Source organism: Aptenodytes forsteri, unplaced genomic scaffold (genome assembly GCF_000699145.1).
Source record: "Aptenodytes forsteri isolate BGI_AS27 unplaced genomic scaffold, ASM69914v1 Scaffold336, whole genome shotgun sequence".
Classification (NCBI taxonomy): Eukaryota; Metazoa; Chordata; class Aves; order Sphenisciformes; family Spheniscidae; genus Aptenodytes; species Aptenodytes forsteri.
In genome coordinates, this window is record NW_008794911.1 from 2925787 (window position 1) to 2939994 (window position 14208).

Consider the following 14208-nt stretch of genomic DNA (forward strand, 5'->3'; position numbering starts at 1 on the left):
TCCCAGAGCAATACATAGGCTATTTTCTCAACTAGCAAAGTATGATTTGCAAATTGAATAAAAACTGGAAGAGATTTGGTCATTGCAGCCATATTCTCCAAAGCATTTGAAAAAGTGCAGAGGAGCAAAGTCCAGAGCTGGATTATGTTAATCCAATTTAAAACAAACAAACAAAAAAAGCCTGTCCAGTCTAAGATAGAAGGCAGACTTATTGTTGAGGAAAGATCCTGCATAAAGTAATTAAGGCTGTAACTAAGGGATGGCTGGGACAGTGTAATTCCAGCCCTTTTATCAGTTTCAAGGCTCTCAGCACTATATAGAGTTTTGTTCAAAGCCAACAAGAGAGTGATTTCTGAAGTGCTAGAGAAGTATGTCAGAAGGAATATATGATGGCCATTTAGGGACTGAAGAAAACCATAGAGCTAGAAAATACATGGTTTAATAAAAACTAGTATCAAATGTAAAGTTCAATACAGAACTTTACGGAAAAAATACGAACAGTGGCATGAAAAACGTTCCAAAAGATTGTCACATATGCCAAAACTAGAAAGACAAGTCAAGCAGAAGAACAGAAGATCTCTTGCAAAATATGGGCACAAATTTGTTTGCAGCATCTGGAAAAAACAGCTCATAGATTTTTAGCCTTATTTCAGTGAGGCAATGGTACCAAACAATTCCATACTTGTACATACCAACTCTCTTTTTACTACCGTGGTGAAACTGCCACGGTGCCTTCTGACATCGGTTCTTGATTGGAAGCTATGAATTTACATTGTTTGAACTGAAGTATGATTTCAGACAGGTAATGCCAATTTGCATTATCCACAACCAAACAGCAGAAAACGATGTCAAAGTAATGCTGAAAAACATATCAGAGAAAGACCTCGGTCCACATACAGCAACAAGGCAGCACCAATGAATCTCTGGTTGCTTATTTTGTAAAATAGAAAGCTGAAAACAAGAACGCCTGCACTGGAGAAAATTGATGCCAGAGTCAGAGGGGCCTAATGGATATATAAAAAGATAGGCAAGGAGAAACAAAAAGCTTAGGAAGATTTGCGGTCACAAGAGTGGCTGCCACTTCCCAACAACTCTGTGCAAGCCAATGCTTGAGGCAGAGGCTGCCAACAGCAGGGGCTTCACCACCAGCAGCCCTGTACTCCTGCAGAGTTGTAACCTCCCCTAGGCACAGCCAGGAGGAATAGGTGGCATCTCCTTGAAATCCCAGCAAGGGGGAGAGACATCGTATTGCTGAAGAAGATCTCGGAAAAACAGCAGATGTTGCTGTTGCAGAGGCCAAGTGCAGAGCATGGCTCTACCAGAATGACTGCGCTGCTATGAACTGCCAGAGCACAACGGTGGTGATGGCTGGGAAAAGACCCAGAAGCCCTTGAGTAACTCAGCGCTGCTAGCTAAACTTAATTCAGACATTAGAAATAGGCATTCAAAATTTTACACTGATTATTAACTGCTAGTATTTTTAGATTTGCCCAGAAACAGAGGCTCCAGCTTGAATTGTATACAACTAACTGCAATTATGTGCAGAGCCTCACATTGTGCACATGAAAGAGGTAGGACTCAAGTCAAGAAAATCCAAAACTCAGCTGCATGTAAAACTTGCTAGTGCACTGTACTGTAATGCTCTGCAATAGCAAAAGATTTTTAATTTTTAATACAAATTTCTTGTGGTAATTTTTAATTGAAAATATTACAGATTACCTCTAAAAGGAATAGCTTGATACTTGCAACTGAATTAATAAATATTGAAGCTTTCTTCAGGACCTACTGTCTATGTATTCCTGAACTTCAAGCAGCCAAGGCAGCATTGTCTTGGCCTTTCCAGTTCAGATCGTGGATCTAATACATTGCATCCAAAATTCTTAGAGCACCTTCAACATCTTTCAGAAAAGCATGTATGAGGATAACTCACCGATGTGCAGACTGGTACAACACTGACAAGCTTTACCCCTCTGTATGTTACAGCATGGCAACACAGCATTTTATGTCACCGGTGGTTGGTTACCACTGGTCAGATAAAGACTCAGTTTTTCAAGACCATAATGGCAATTTTTGGCCTTCACAATAATCCAGAAAAGAGCAACTAATATCTGAGAATATTTGGTCCAGGCACCAGTTTTCCCAGTACTAAAGATCTGCATTAGGGTAAGTGATCAGGACTAATTTCAAAGCAGCTGGTGTGTCCCATTAAACAGTACAACTATAAATATGTCATTTCAGTTTATAAATATGCTTAATTTCTCAATAGACCCATACTAACACAAATGCTATCATTTCTATTGCATGTTCTTAAAATAAAGGCTAAATATAGGACTTGATCAGTTGTATAACACAGCCCATTATATTTTTCTATAGAAACTCCTGTAATTTGTAGTACTATTTAACTATAGAATATCTTCCAAGAGGGGATTCAGTCTTGATCTGAAAGCAGCACAAAAAATTCCTCATTTCTCTTGTTAGGTTTTTCTATAGCTAAGCACACTTCTGAGAAGAATTTGTGCCAGATTGCTCATTCGAATTTCTCTGGCTTTGGCTTCCAGCTACCAGATCTTATTAAACCTCAGTCCAATAGCTTAAAGAGTCTTTTGCGACTACTTTTTCTCTCCCTGCTTGTTTATACACCACACAAGAAGTCATCTCTTAGTCTTCTTGCTGATCTAAAAAACAGATTAGGTTTCACAGTATCAAGCACTTTTCCCAGCCCTCAAATACTTTCTGAACCACATCCATCTATTGCATACCTCCTTTAAAAATGCCTCTCAGGAACAAGACATAATGCATTTGTATTAGTCTCGAAGATGTCACCTCCTGTTGCGAAATCAATTCTCTACTGATAACCTTTAAAACTCCTATTCTCCTCAATTTTGTGTCTTTAACTAGTCCCTAACTATAATTTGCCTTTTGGATGTATTCAAGTGTATCTCTTTGACTAAGCCCAAGTTACGAACCAATAAAGATTACTTTTCATTACTATCCTTTCTGAAACAAAATTTACCATTTCACCAAGCTTTGTGTTATCCACAAATTTTATGAGTAATCATTTTGTGCTTGGTTCTTCATTGCAACCGAAAATGCTAAATAGTATCAGGCTTACTCCTGATTCTTCACTGTAGCCCACCAGAAGCCTCCCCTCCAGTCATGATTTTTCACTGACAATCAGCGTATGTGATCTGCAAATCTCTGCTTCCACTTAACTGTGATCAGACCCTGTGCGTGGAGTGTGAGTCACACGCTTAACTCCCTCTTCACACCCCTCCACAAATAGCCTATAACTCATGTATTGCAGTGCAATGCCTAGTTTCTCTTTCATGCCATAATCCCACCCAGCAGACAGCTGGGCAGCAGATACCTTGTTCCACCTACCAATTCTGTCCTTCCCATGGAATGAGAAAAAATAACAGTCTGTAGAGCTACATTACTTGTATCGCAAATGCATGCCTACCTGGAAGGAAGATGCTGCTGTATTGTACCACAGCACAAAGTTTTGGCAGCTGATGGGGTCCTGGAGTTGGATGAGGTCTCTGAGAGGATGTCTTCCAGCTCCAGTTTTGAAGCCCTTCTGCTATCACGTAATCTGATGTGCAAAACCAGTCCTTTCTCCCATTATCTGCCATGGTGCTCTTGCATGCCATCAACACAAAAGAGATCTGAAAGATCTTGTGATACCTGTGGATCATTGTAGAGGGCCTTCCAACCCACTGTTTGTTTTTTTTCTAATCATGATGGGAATACAATTTAATATTAAAACACCAGATAGTTTCTTTTTTTTCTCTTTGAACTTTCCTAGCCAAACTCGGTCTACCATGATAAAGCAGAATGTGTGCTATATTAAGGTGATCAAAAAAAAAAGCAGCCCATGGAACTGTGCTACTGTATCTACAATATTTTTATATAAATTAAATATTAATAGAAATATGGATGAGAACATTTTCAGGATCACAGTGCTCTAATAATCTTACGTACTTTATATGCCACTGATTTTTTTGCTTAAAGATAATGTTTATTAGTCCCACTTCTACCCTGTGCTCCATCAAGATTAATTCTGCACTGAGTGTCTTTATAACAGTTGTGCTACATATTATTAGTTTATACATATGGAAGTAGATATTTTATTCAGAAATATGAAACAGAACCATTGTGCTGTCTAGTTAAGGCTAGTTATTGCTTGAGATATTTCTCAATGGCAGGGATACAAAAGAGCTAAATAGGATTTTAATAATGCAGATTTTATTGGGAAAAAAGCCACAATAAAACAGAATGTGACTCTGTTATTCAATCCAGAAGAACTACCAAAATGAGAATTTCATCTTGAATGTGCATCATTCAGGAATGCTATATGGAATTTACTAAACTCTCTAAGTTGTTGTCTAAGGCCCATAAAAATAAATAAACAAACTAGCAAAGGTTTGCAGCAGGCAAGAGAAATGAATTATACTCAGGAAATGAATGAATTAGGTTAAGACAGGCTAACAAGAAAACAGATTTTTCCATGACCAGCCTAATTAGTGAAACTTCGTTCCTTATGAACTCCTACTGTACGTGCATACATTTTGGCAGCAAGACCAACTCCCTTCCTCCCTAAACTGCATTTCCCAGCCTTTCACTCTGCCCCCAGCCCTTAAAGCCCCTGCTTCTCTGCTGTTTCCTCCAGCGGCCAGGCACGAGGCACAGCGTGGGAGCAGCCAGCAGCACGTGCCCGCTGACCACCTGGGGCACATCAGGCAGAGAGGGACCTGCTGATGCTGCGGGTTTCAGCCTTTGCTCTGCGGGAACATTCATAAGGTCTGTTTTCCACCCCAACACTGTTTTTCACACAGCTTTGTAGCACTTAGTGCATATAACCTCTTCTTCACCACTATCTTTGAACTACCTCTTTTCATAAAAGAGAAGCATTGGCGATGTGAGCTTCAAATAACGCAAATGACATAAGAATCCACGTATATTTTTCCATGTACTGCTTTACTTCTTGTTTAAACAAAGATGGGTAAATATGTATGGCAACAAACTGCTACAGGTGGAAAAAGCAGCAGAAGAGGACAGAGATGCCCTGCTTTCACAGAAGGTTTACTTTTTCCTAATTAAATTAAGTTCATAACAAATGCAAAAAGTACCTGATGCCTCTCTTTTTTCCCCATGTCTCTTTTAACTGAAACTAGGTACCTCCCTCTCATCTGAGTCATCGCTACAAGAAAATAAAGCTGATAGCGAGGTGACAGTAATGCAGGAAGGCTCTTTTTTAATCCTTACAGTTTCTGCACTGCTGCTGGCTCTGATATTCAAACCAGCATCATGGAGCTCTCGCATGAACACAAATTAAAGAGGCAGAACAGGGAGCTATGGCTGCAAGAGCATCAAAGAGGTATGACGGATGCACTCGACCCCTTAACCAAAGTAGCGGTAGTTTGGTAGAGGCTCCAAAGGAGGTAAAGGCCCGAGCTGTAGCTGGGCCAAGAACTCCTCTATTTCCAATCTGTTCTCTGAAAACCCACAAAGGAGAAGAGTGACACAATGAGCATTGATGCATATAAGCTTGGAACACCGATCATGTGACTAACACCTGAATAGCAGGTGGCTTTTCCAAGACTCATTTATCAAGGAACAAAGAAACTTGTGGGTGCAAGGAGTCTCATGCATAGCTTTCCCATCACATGTAATTTGACTACAAGCCAACCACTTTATTCTATAAATATGACAGCCTAGGTGAGCCTTCTTTGAGCTCTCCCTGCTAGGCATCATGGATCCATGGCAGTGATCTCCCCTTGAGCTGGGACGCCTCCCAAGATTGCTCCTCGAGGCAGAAAGACCTTTTACCAACAGCAGATCTTTGGTAAGCGACCGATATCATGTATAACCTTGTAGTATGGTAACTTTGATTTGTGTCTTGGTAACTTTGAATCGTTGTTCAAATGATTGTGCCGTACAGTAATAGAGTGAACCTTGCCATCGAACTTCGTTAAGTAGCACTTTTGCAACATCATATTAAAACCACTGTTGCTAATACCTTTGACAGTGGTGCTTTAAGTGATCTGAATCACCCATTCGTGACAAGAGGCATGGAGCTCCAGCAGCCCACAGCAGAAGGAATATGGCTGTGAGCCCTTCTCTGCCAAGCACTGGCAAATTTTGGAAGCTTCTTGAGTTAATTTTCCTTGTAGAAGAGAAACTGGCAGTACAAAACAAGTATCTTCTCAGTGCAGGATGTTTATTTTCAAAAGTCCAGCTGCCCTTCTTCCCGAAGCCAGAATGATAACAAGCAGTGCTCAGGCAACTCTGTTCAGCCAAGGCTTCAGACCGGGTGTCTCTCCCCTCTTCAGAAAAACGTCTTCGCATCTTCATCTGCCTTTCTGCAGGGATCTGCGTAGACTTGTGCACCAGACAGCACTTACTGCTTCTCTGCAGGAATGACTGATTGCAGCTTCATGTCTGACAACATACGCCTTCCCTTCTCTTGCTTAAGACAATGCAGTCAGAGACCAGGGAAACTGCACATCGAACCTCCTTCCATGAGGTTGCATGGAAGATAGAGAAACATGGTATCACTGACCTTCGTTTGCATTATGAGGAATTAAAGTTAATAAGGAAACTTGAGATTATACCTTTGTTATGTAACTGCACAAAACTAACATGAGTTTTTGTCTGTTTTAATTCAAACACGACTACTACAAAAAACTATCTCACCCAAGAGAGGAGTACTTTGAAGTTTATGAGTCTTGGGGTCAAATCTAACCACGGTTGCAGCTTGCCCGCTTTCAGGAGGAGAAAAGGGAAAAATCACTCATTTGTGGACAGTTCCACAAATCCCTCAGATGGAGAGGCAGACAAAATCTCCATCCAGGGCCTGGGGGAGATTTATAGTAAGTTTCAACACAAAGAACCATGGAATATATCCTACAACATACACCTTTAGTGTTTGCAGCAAGTTTGTCTCAGGATGGTTGGTCTTTAGAGGGGAGTTCACAGTGACAGATCACTTGGCTTTCTTGCAGCTGATGCTGTGATTTATTTCGTGGGAATATAATAAACAGGAATAGCTGCCCCTGAGCATTGCCAACAACCATCTGATTTACAGATCACAGGAACTGGATTTACAAAATGAACAGAGCTGCATAAATATAACAAAGATCAAACTTCTTAGGTGCTAAAACACGCTACTTCCAGGGAAGAGAAAGACAAACGGTCAGAATGGTTACAGTAAGCCCCTACGGTGTAACCAGCTCTACAGCTTGACTAAACCACCCCTTTTCCTGCCTTGCAAACAGACTCAAACACCTATTCCTGCCAGTCAAGTTAAAGCAGTAAAAACCCAAACAATTCTACAAGGCAGTATCAGACCAGAGCTCAGGACACTGCATTTCTGCAACAGCAACATCTGTCTCCAAAACAACTTCCCCCCCTTTTGTTTCACATAGGATAACAACCACTACAGACCACATCCAGTGGCAAAATCCAACAGTGTATGCATCTACCTGAAACCACTTCACACTTGCCTTCCATAAGAAAAAAGCAAATAATTTGATAGAAATTAAACCTCCCACTTTTCTGGAGTGTTCAACCAAAATGACCATGAGGGCTTGACTCATTTCAAAAACAAAGGGTGGCTCACCACTACAGCCAATGCCCATCTCACCTTCCTTGCCCACCTAAGCTGAGGTTATACAGTAACCACTACTCCAAGACAAAACTTCTCTCTGAGGTGCTTCATCACAAGTACCCCTTCTCATGGAAACATTGGGTCGTGGCGTGTTGGTACTATGGAACTATGATCTATTGGCACATGAACTGTGAAATATTGGGCTAGGAACTCACCCAAGCTGTACAGGCTCCAGCTGCCGAGGTACCTTCTGTACCTTTCTGCACCACATTCCCACCAGCCACTTCTGGATGGGATCATCTGTATGTTTTTTCCCTCCCCTAGCTACAAGAGAAGATTATGCCATGTCCTCCTCTTTCATGTTCTCACCATCAATGCACACCTCCACCCAAGTGCTTCAAGAAGCAAACAGACATCTTCTTTAGTTTCTCTGCTAGCATGAGTCTCCTCTTCTGTAAGATACTGAACCACGACATGTGACATGCTGCACTGCACACTACCCATATTGCTCTTCTCCTCCTTTCTTTATCACCTACAAATATCTGTAGGAAGGGCCACTACTTACTCCTACTGTACCAGATGGCAAGGCATGGCAATGTAATCTTAGCACAGCATTTAGATGAAGTGCAGAATTGCCCCATAGGGTTAACATCTTCTTGTCCCCCCAGAACACGCCCATCCCACCATCACTGCTTACAAAAAAGCCATTGTGTGTCATTGTCTTGTTTTCCATATCTGGAACATGACCTTCTCCATACCTTCTCATTCTCCTCACTTCCGCACTCTCCTCTTTTTCTCTTAGTAATGTAAGAAATGTATACTCCCACCAACTAGAGACCTCATTCCTGGGTTTCATTCTCCTAAAATGTCTGTAAGCTATCCTGTGTATACACACACACACACACATACATATGTCTATATGTATATACCTACAGCTTTCTTCCATGCTTATGCTTTAATCCAGAATTAAGGATTGTGTATTAATCCTGACACCAAGATGGTAGAAATTCACAAAATATTAAAAATAATGAGGTAGCCTGTTCATAAAATACAGGGCTTGAAAAAGGACACAGAGTGTCTTCAGTCACAGAAATATACTGAAAGATGCAGCATCAGCAGCTCTTTTAAACCCAAAAGGTTAAATTTGAAACATCATTATTTCTTGCGAGAATTACTTTGAAGAATTCATTGTTGAGGAAAGTACTGAGTTTTATGTTCACGGCTCTACAGCTAGATTTCTTAAGTTAAGCTCATTTCCTTACCCTCATCCTTCCACCCCCATAAACATCAGCTCATTATTTTAAAAATGCACAGTGAATAAGAAAGAGGCAATTTAAGATGAGGCACTGTAGAAATTGACTGAGACGGGTGTTCAAAGAATGAATCAGTACATGACGTCCCTGTTCTTTTACTTTTCCTTAAGCATCTGCTTTTGGCTACTTTTCTGATTTCTCCTTGATGCTTGACCCTAACGAAACCTCAAAGACCTCCTCGGGAAGTGGGGAACTAAGGGAAAAAAAAGCCACCAAGAAAACAAGTGTTTCCAGTGCCTCCTACCTGGCTTTGGATAACCTTCATGCTCCAGCGCTATTCAAAACACCTCATTTGTTGAGAAATACTGCTTTAGACTTTCTGGTTATCATTAATAGCTGTTTTACACAATATTGGTTTTCCCATTAAACTTAGAAAAATCACAAGTTTCTTGCTAGCAATCAGTTCTTCCCCCAGGCAAGACACAGGCTACCTGCAGGAGGGAACCAGTGCTTCTCGTGAGTATTTGTGGTGTCTGCAGTAAGCCATTCTTCAACCCTGCAATGACTGTGGATTAAATTAGATCTGCCGGAAATTTCTACCAAATTTCTACTAGCGTATTATTCTTAATTAGCATAACTGTTGCAAATATATATAATAAAACATATATCTAACTTGACCCAGTCTTTTGCAAGGCACACTCCCTGACTGAAATATTCAGTACTAAAAAAAGACCACAATATCATGAATGTAGGAAATGAATGGTCAGGAAACCTGGGTGGAAAACAAAGATAGATTCCTAGAGAAAGTAATTCTAGATTAATATACAAAATAGGTTTTTTTTTTTCTCTTCATGTTTCACAAAGAAATGTAGAATTACTCAGGTTGGAATTACCTCATAAGGTCACCCAGTGCTCAAAGAAGGCTTAACACTGAATCCAGACCAGGCTGCGCAGGGCTTTATCCAGTTGGGTTTTGAAAACCTCCAAGGATGGAAATTCACAACCTCACGGGCAACCCACTCCACTGCTTAATTACCCTGATAGTGAAAACGTTTTCCTTGTATAACATTGACCCTGATGCTAATTTACATTGTATAAAGTTGCAGTCTCCCATTTTAATTTGTCATTGTCTTTTGTTCTCCCAGTATACATTACTGTAAAGAGCATGGCTCCATCTTCTCAGTAACCTCCCTGTAGGTGTCGGATAGCTGCTGCTAGGTCCCTCCAACACCATCTCTTCTGCAGGCTGAACAAGCTCTTTTCCCTCAACCTCTCCTTGCAGGGCAAGTGCTCCAAGCCCTGACCATCTTGATGGCCTTTCACTGAACTCACTCAAGTTCACTGATGTCTTGGGAGAGTCCAAAATTGGACACAGCATTGTGGATATGGCCTAAGGCATGCCGAGTAAAGGAGAATAATCACTTCCCTCAATCTTCTGGCTGGGGTCCTGTTGATACAGTCCAGTCTGCTGCTAGCCTTCATTGTATTGTGCTGATCAAGGATGAGGATGTAGTTAATTCTTGGTTTCTTGTTTAGTCTTGGTCCTGTTTGCTGAGCCTGCCAGCACAGGTGCCAAGTAACACCAAACAGCTGAATGAGCAAAGCAGAAGTGGAAGATTTTCTGCCCAGTTTTGCAGCCTGTCCTCACTTCATATGAATGGAAGATCATCTGCCCTGTCAGGATACTGCTTCCTCACACCATGTAAAATCATATAAACAACCCGTTAGGGTAGCAGAACTGCAACGATGATGTGAGTCTTCCGTAGTCTTAGTCTGTTTCTCTATATATCTGAGCTATAGATAACAAACCACCCAAGAAAAATCACCAGTTCTGTTACATCTTTTCTATAGTGCTCTAGTTGTTATTCTTTTTGCATCAGAAATTGTTCAACCCCAGAAATAGTTCAATACCCTGAGGGTATGGGATTTTCTGGATGAATTTCAACGTGAAGATGTAGCCAGACGTAGCACTATACAGTCAAGAGTTTACCAGCCAAAGTGTACACTTGTAACCAGGGACACAAATGAGAGGGAGCTGCAAGAAGAGGGTCTATTTCAATGGGAAAGCCAGGTTTTCCACCTAAAACATGACAAGCCAATAGTGCAACATGAAACACGAGATATTAGCAGTCCTCATTCAGTTTACCAGCATAATATCAAACTTCCCTTATCTAACATGCCAACACCGTAATGAAACTAAGATAAAAAGAAGAGCAAGCCTACTTCATCCAAGATGTCTAAGTACCAATAAACACATACTGCACTTCTCTTTGCTTCAATAAAAATACTTACAGAATGCATCAGTAAGTTTTTTCACTAAAGTTTAGAGAGGAAAAAGCATTAGGATTTTATCAAGCATAGCCAGAAAAGGCTTCAATTTTAAAGGGGACTGTAGAAGTGGAACTTGAAGTTGGGTCTCTGAATCTTAATGTCTGAATCGCACATGAATGCACTGCCAACCCTGTGGAACCCAGAATTTCCCACACATTTTTGCTGGCAGGCACTGATGCTCATGAGTGTGCAGCCTGTCTGCTGTGATTGCCTGAAGAAAGCAGCCCTTGACTTCTGAGCCATAAGAAAACAAAGTATATACACTATAGTGTATTGTTTTACCCACCATCGCTGTATCTAAACACTTAGAAAGAATCTCTCTATGAACACTTTACAGGGAAACTTTTGAACACGTTTGAACACTCTGTGAACACTTCTGTATTTTCCTATATCCAAGTAAAATACATTCACCTTCTGTAAAAAGGGGTTCTTGCACAGTTTTACAGCTGACATGTATTTTTCATCAAATCCTGTCTGCATTCATAGTTCTCTATTGGGATTAGTAGCATATAATTTGAGCAGGAATAGTGAGGAGAAATACACAGTGGTTTTAAAAATCAGAAACAGCGCTTCTTTATGATAATATTTGCAGCTCTTCCATCTAAGTACCCACAGAGATTGCACATACTCCCAGAGAGATGGAAATTAATAATATGTGAAATACCTGTGCAGCTTGAGCGTCACAGTTCCATAAACAGTAGCAAAGCCCAGAAGACGAACCCATCTTAGGAGAACACAGCGAAATACACTTGGCTCAAAATACAAAATGACAACCTATAGAACAGAAAGATAGAGAGAGCTTCAGTACCGCTTTACTGCAAAAGTAGTTCTTCATTCAAATGCAGAACAGTTGCAAAACAGGACAGCAGACATATTTCAGCTCGTACTGCTGTATATTTAGATTTTCTAGTAAAGTGATGGGATGATCAGATCAACCAGCTGGCACAGTTCTAGGCACCAACTCCTTATGAAGGGAGCTGGCAAAAGCCCTGTGACAGACTGTGAAGTGACAACACTTTTAAATGCAGTTCCACTAACTTTTCTTAACCGAGTGAAAACACGTACCCAGAGAAGAGGATAGAACAGACAAGGACATGTTCCTTGAGCTATTCCAGTAATATGGCCTAATTCTGGTTTGATGGAGTGTATTTACGAGGTTACACTTCAAAGTCACTCCTTCTAATAAACCTAGCAAAACGATAGCTGCTCTTTTTCTCTGCCAACTATTCTGCCACACTAAAAAATGATTGCACTAGCCTCTCTCTGTCCAACCCCGCAAAATCTCGATGTCATATTTGACTCTTTCTTATTCTTCCCCATATTATTTTCCCTAAGCTATACCAAATCTCCCTATGCATCATCACTTTCTTAACAAAAATAACCTTTTTGTTCACTTACGGATTTCTCTAATCACGACAACAGAAAGGTTCTACTGACCTTTTGCTCTACCTACCAAGTACCACGCATGAGGACAACACTCAATAAACAGTAACATAAAGCTACTTTTGCAGATATAGTGTGCATAAAAGCATCATTACCAAGTAAAATGCCACCCTTATTTAAAACAGGGCTGCTCAAATGGTGGACTCAGTCACAATCCGAACCAGGAGTCCATTTCTTCTCGTTCCAACAGACATTGTCCCTGCTGTCCTGAGGGATGATCCCATATTTCTTCCCACTCACCTGGCCCCACCAGGAGCCTGCTGTCCCAGGGATTCGGCTGTACACTGCCCTTACCCCACCTGCAGACCCTGCTTGGTCCAGCAAAGCTAGATCCAGTGCATCCCACCCGTCTGATGAGAACCTGGTAAAACAACCCAATGCACTGTAGTACAAATTAATTGGGTAATCCTGGTCTAGAGAAAGAAAGCACTGAAACATTTCAGGCCATCTGCCACAGCTTCATTTAGAGTCAGTACATTCTGGCAGCAGAGGTAGTATTGTGCCTACCGGCTGCCACATGACATTATTTTCCTAAGTAAATGATTTTCTATGTGGGAATTCAAGCCCAGGATATTGGCCAAAAGCCCAGGACTACGTCCTTTGGGTGACATAGACATATTTAGGAGAGTGGGGGCAAAAATGGCAGACATGTGGGCTGAGAGAGACGGAAGAAGCTGCTGTGCTTTGCCGGCATGTTTTTTTACAGCAGAATCAAGTTATTTCTTTAAAAAATATGGTTTGTTGAATCAAACCATGGTGCAAAATTTAATCTGCTTTTTTCACTGTTATTGGACTGACATGTTTCAAGGTAGACATTTTCTGGGAATCTGACAAATTCTGCATGAAGGGAAGGGAACACTGTGCAGCAAAAGGCCCACTTCTCCTTGAAAAATCAGCTGGAAAACCAAAATGCATCCACACACGCATGAACATGCTTGTGTAAATAGATCATCCTGCAAGAAGGTTCTCAGAAAGACCTGAATGATAGTAGTGACCTCTTATCCTAATACACAGTTATACACATCAGGACAGTTACAGAACCAGAGCAAAGTCTGTAGCAGTAACCTGCCTCCTGAGGTTTGCCAGGGGGTAGAAAACACCCTGTTTCATCTTTGATTCTTCCAAACTAGAAAAACAATGCCAAAAAAGACTGGCATGCAGAGACTCCAAACATTTCAAAGTTGATCTGAAAGCAGAATTTTTCAGATGACTGAAATGGGAAGGTCTGAAAACTTTCCAGGCACAGAATTTTCTGAACAAGAGCAACAGCTCTCTTTGCCATGAAATCTGACACAGCAATTTTATCTGCAGTTGCTTGTTGAAATATTAACTGCTTGTGTCTAGAAAATCTCATTGATTTGCATTGAACCATTTGTATGAGCAGCTGAGGCATTTGGCTAGCTATCGACCAAGAAAACACCACTTCCAATGCACCATGGTGTGAGCTGGCATGTCATGGGCAGCTTACCGTGAAGGCTGCAGAGGCAAGGCTCTGTTGGCAAAAACTGTTCTCATTTCATAGAATCATAGAATAGTTTGGGTTGGAAGGGACCTTTAAAGGTCATCTAGTCC

At 41.0% G+C, this 14208-nt stretch overlaps 1 protein-coding gene across 1 annotated transcript in view; it reads right to left on the bottom strand.

Moving 5' to 3' along the window:
• The window catches only part of GPR158 (G protein-coupled receptor 158), a gene marked incomplete at its 5' end in the record, with an annotated part of 208475 nt that overhangs the window by 45892 nt on the left and 148375 nt on the right, over nt 1–14208 (bottom strand). Inside the window, one exon of the mRNA XM_009275250.1 lies at nt 11858–11967. Within this exon, the coding sequence (XP_009273525.1) occupies nt 11858–11967 (110 nt within the window). The remainder of the gene's footprint in view (nt 1–11857; nt 11968–14208) is intronic.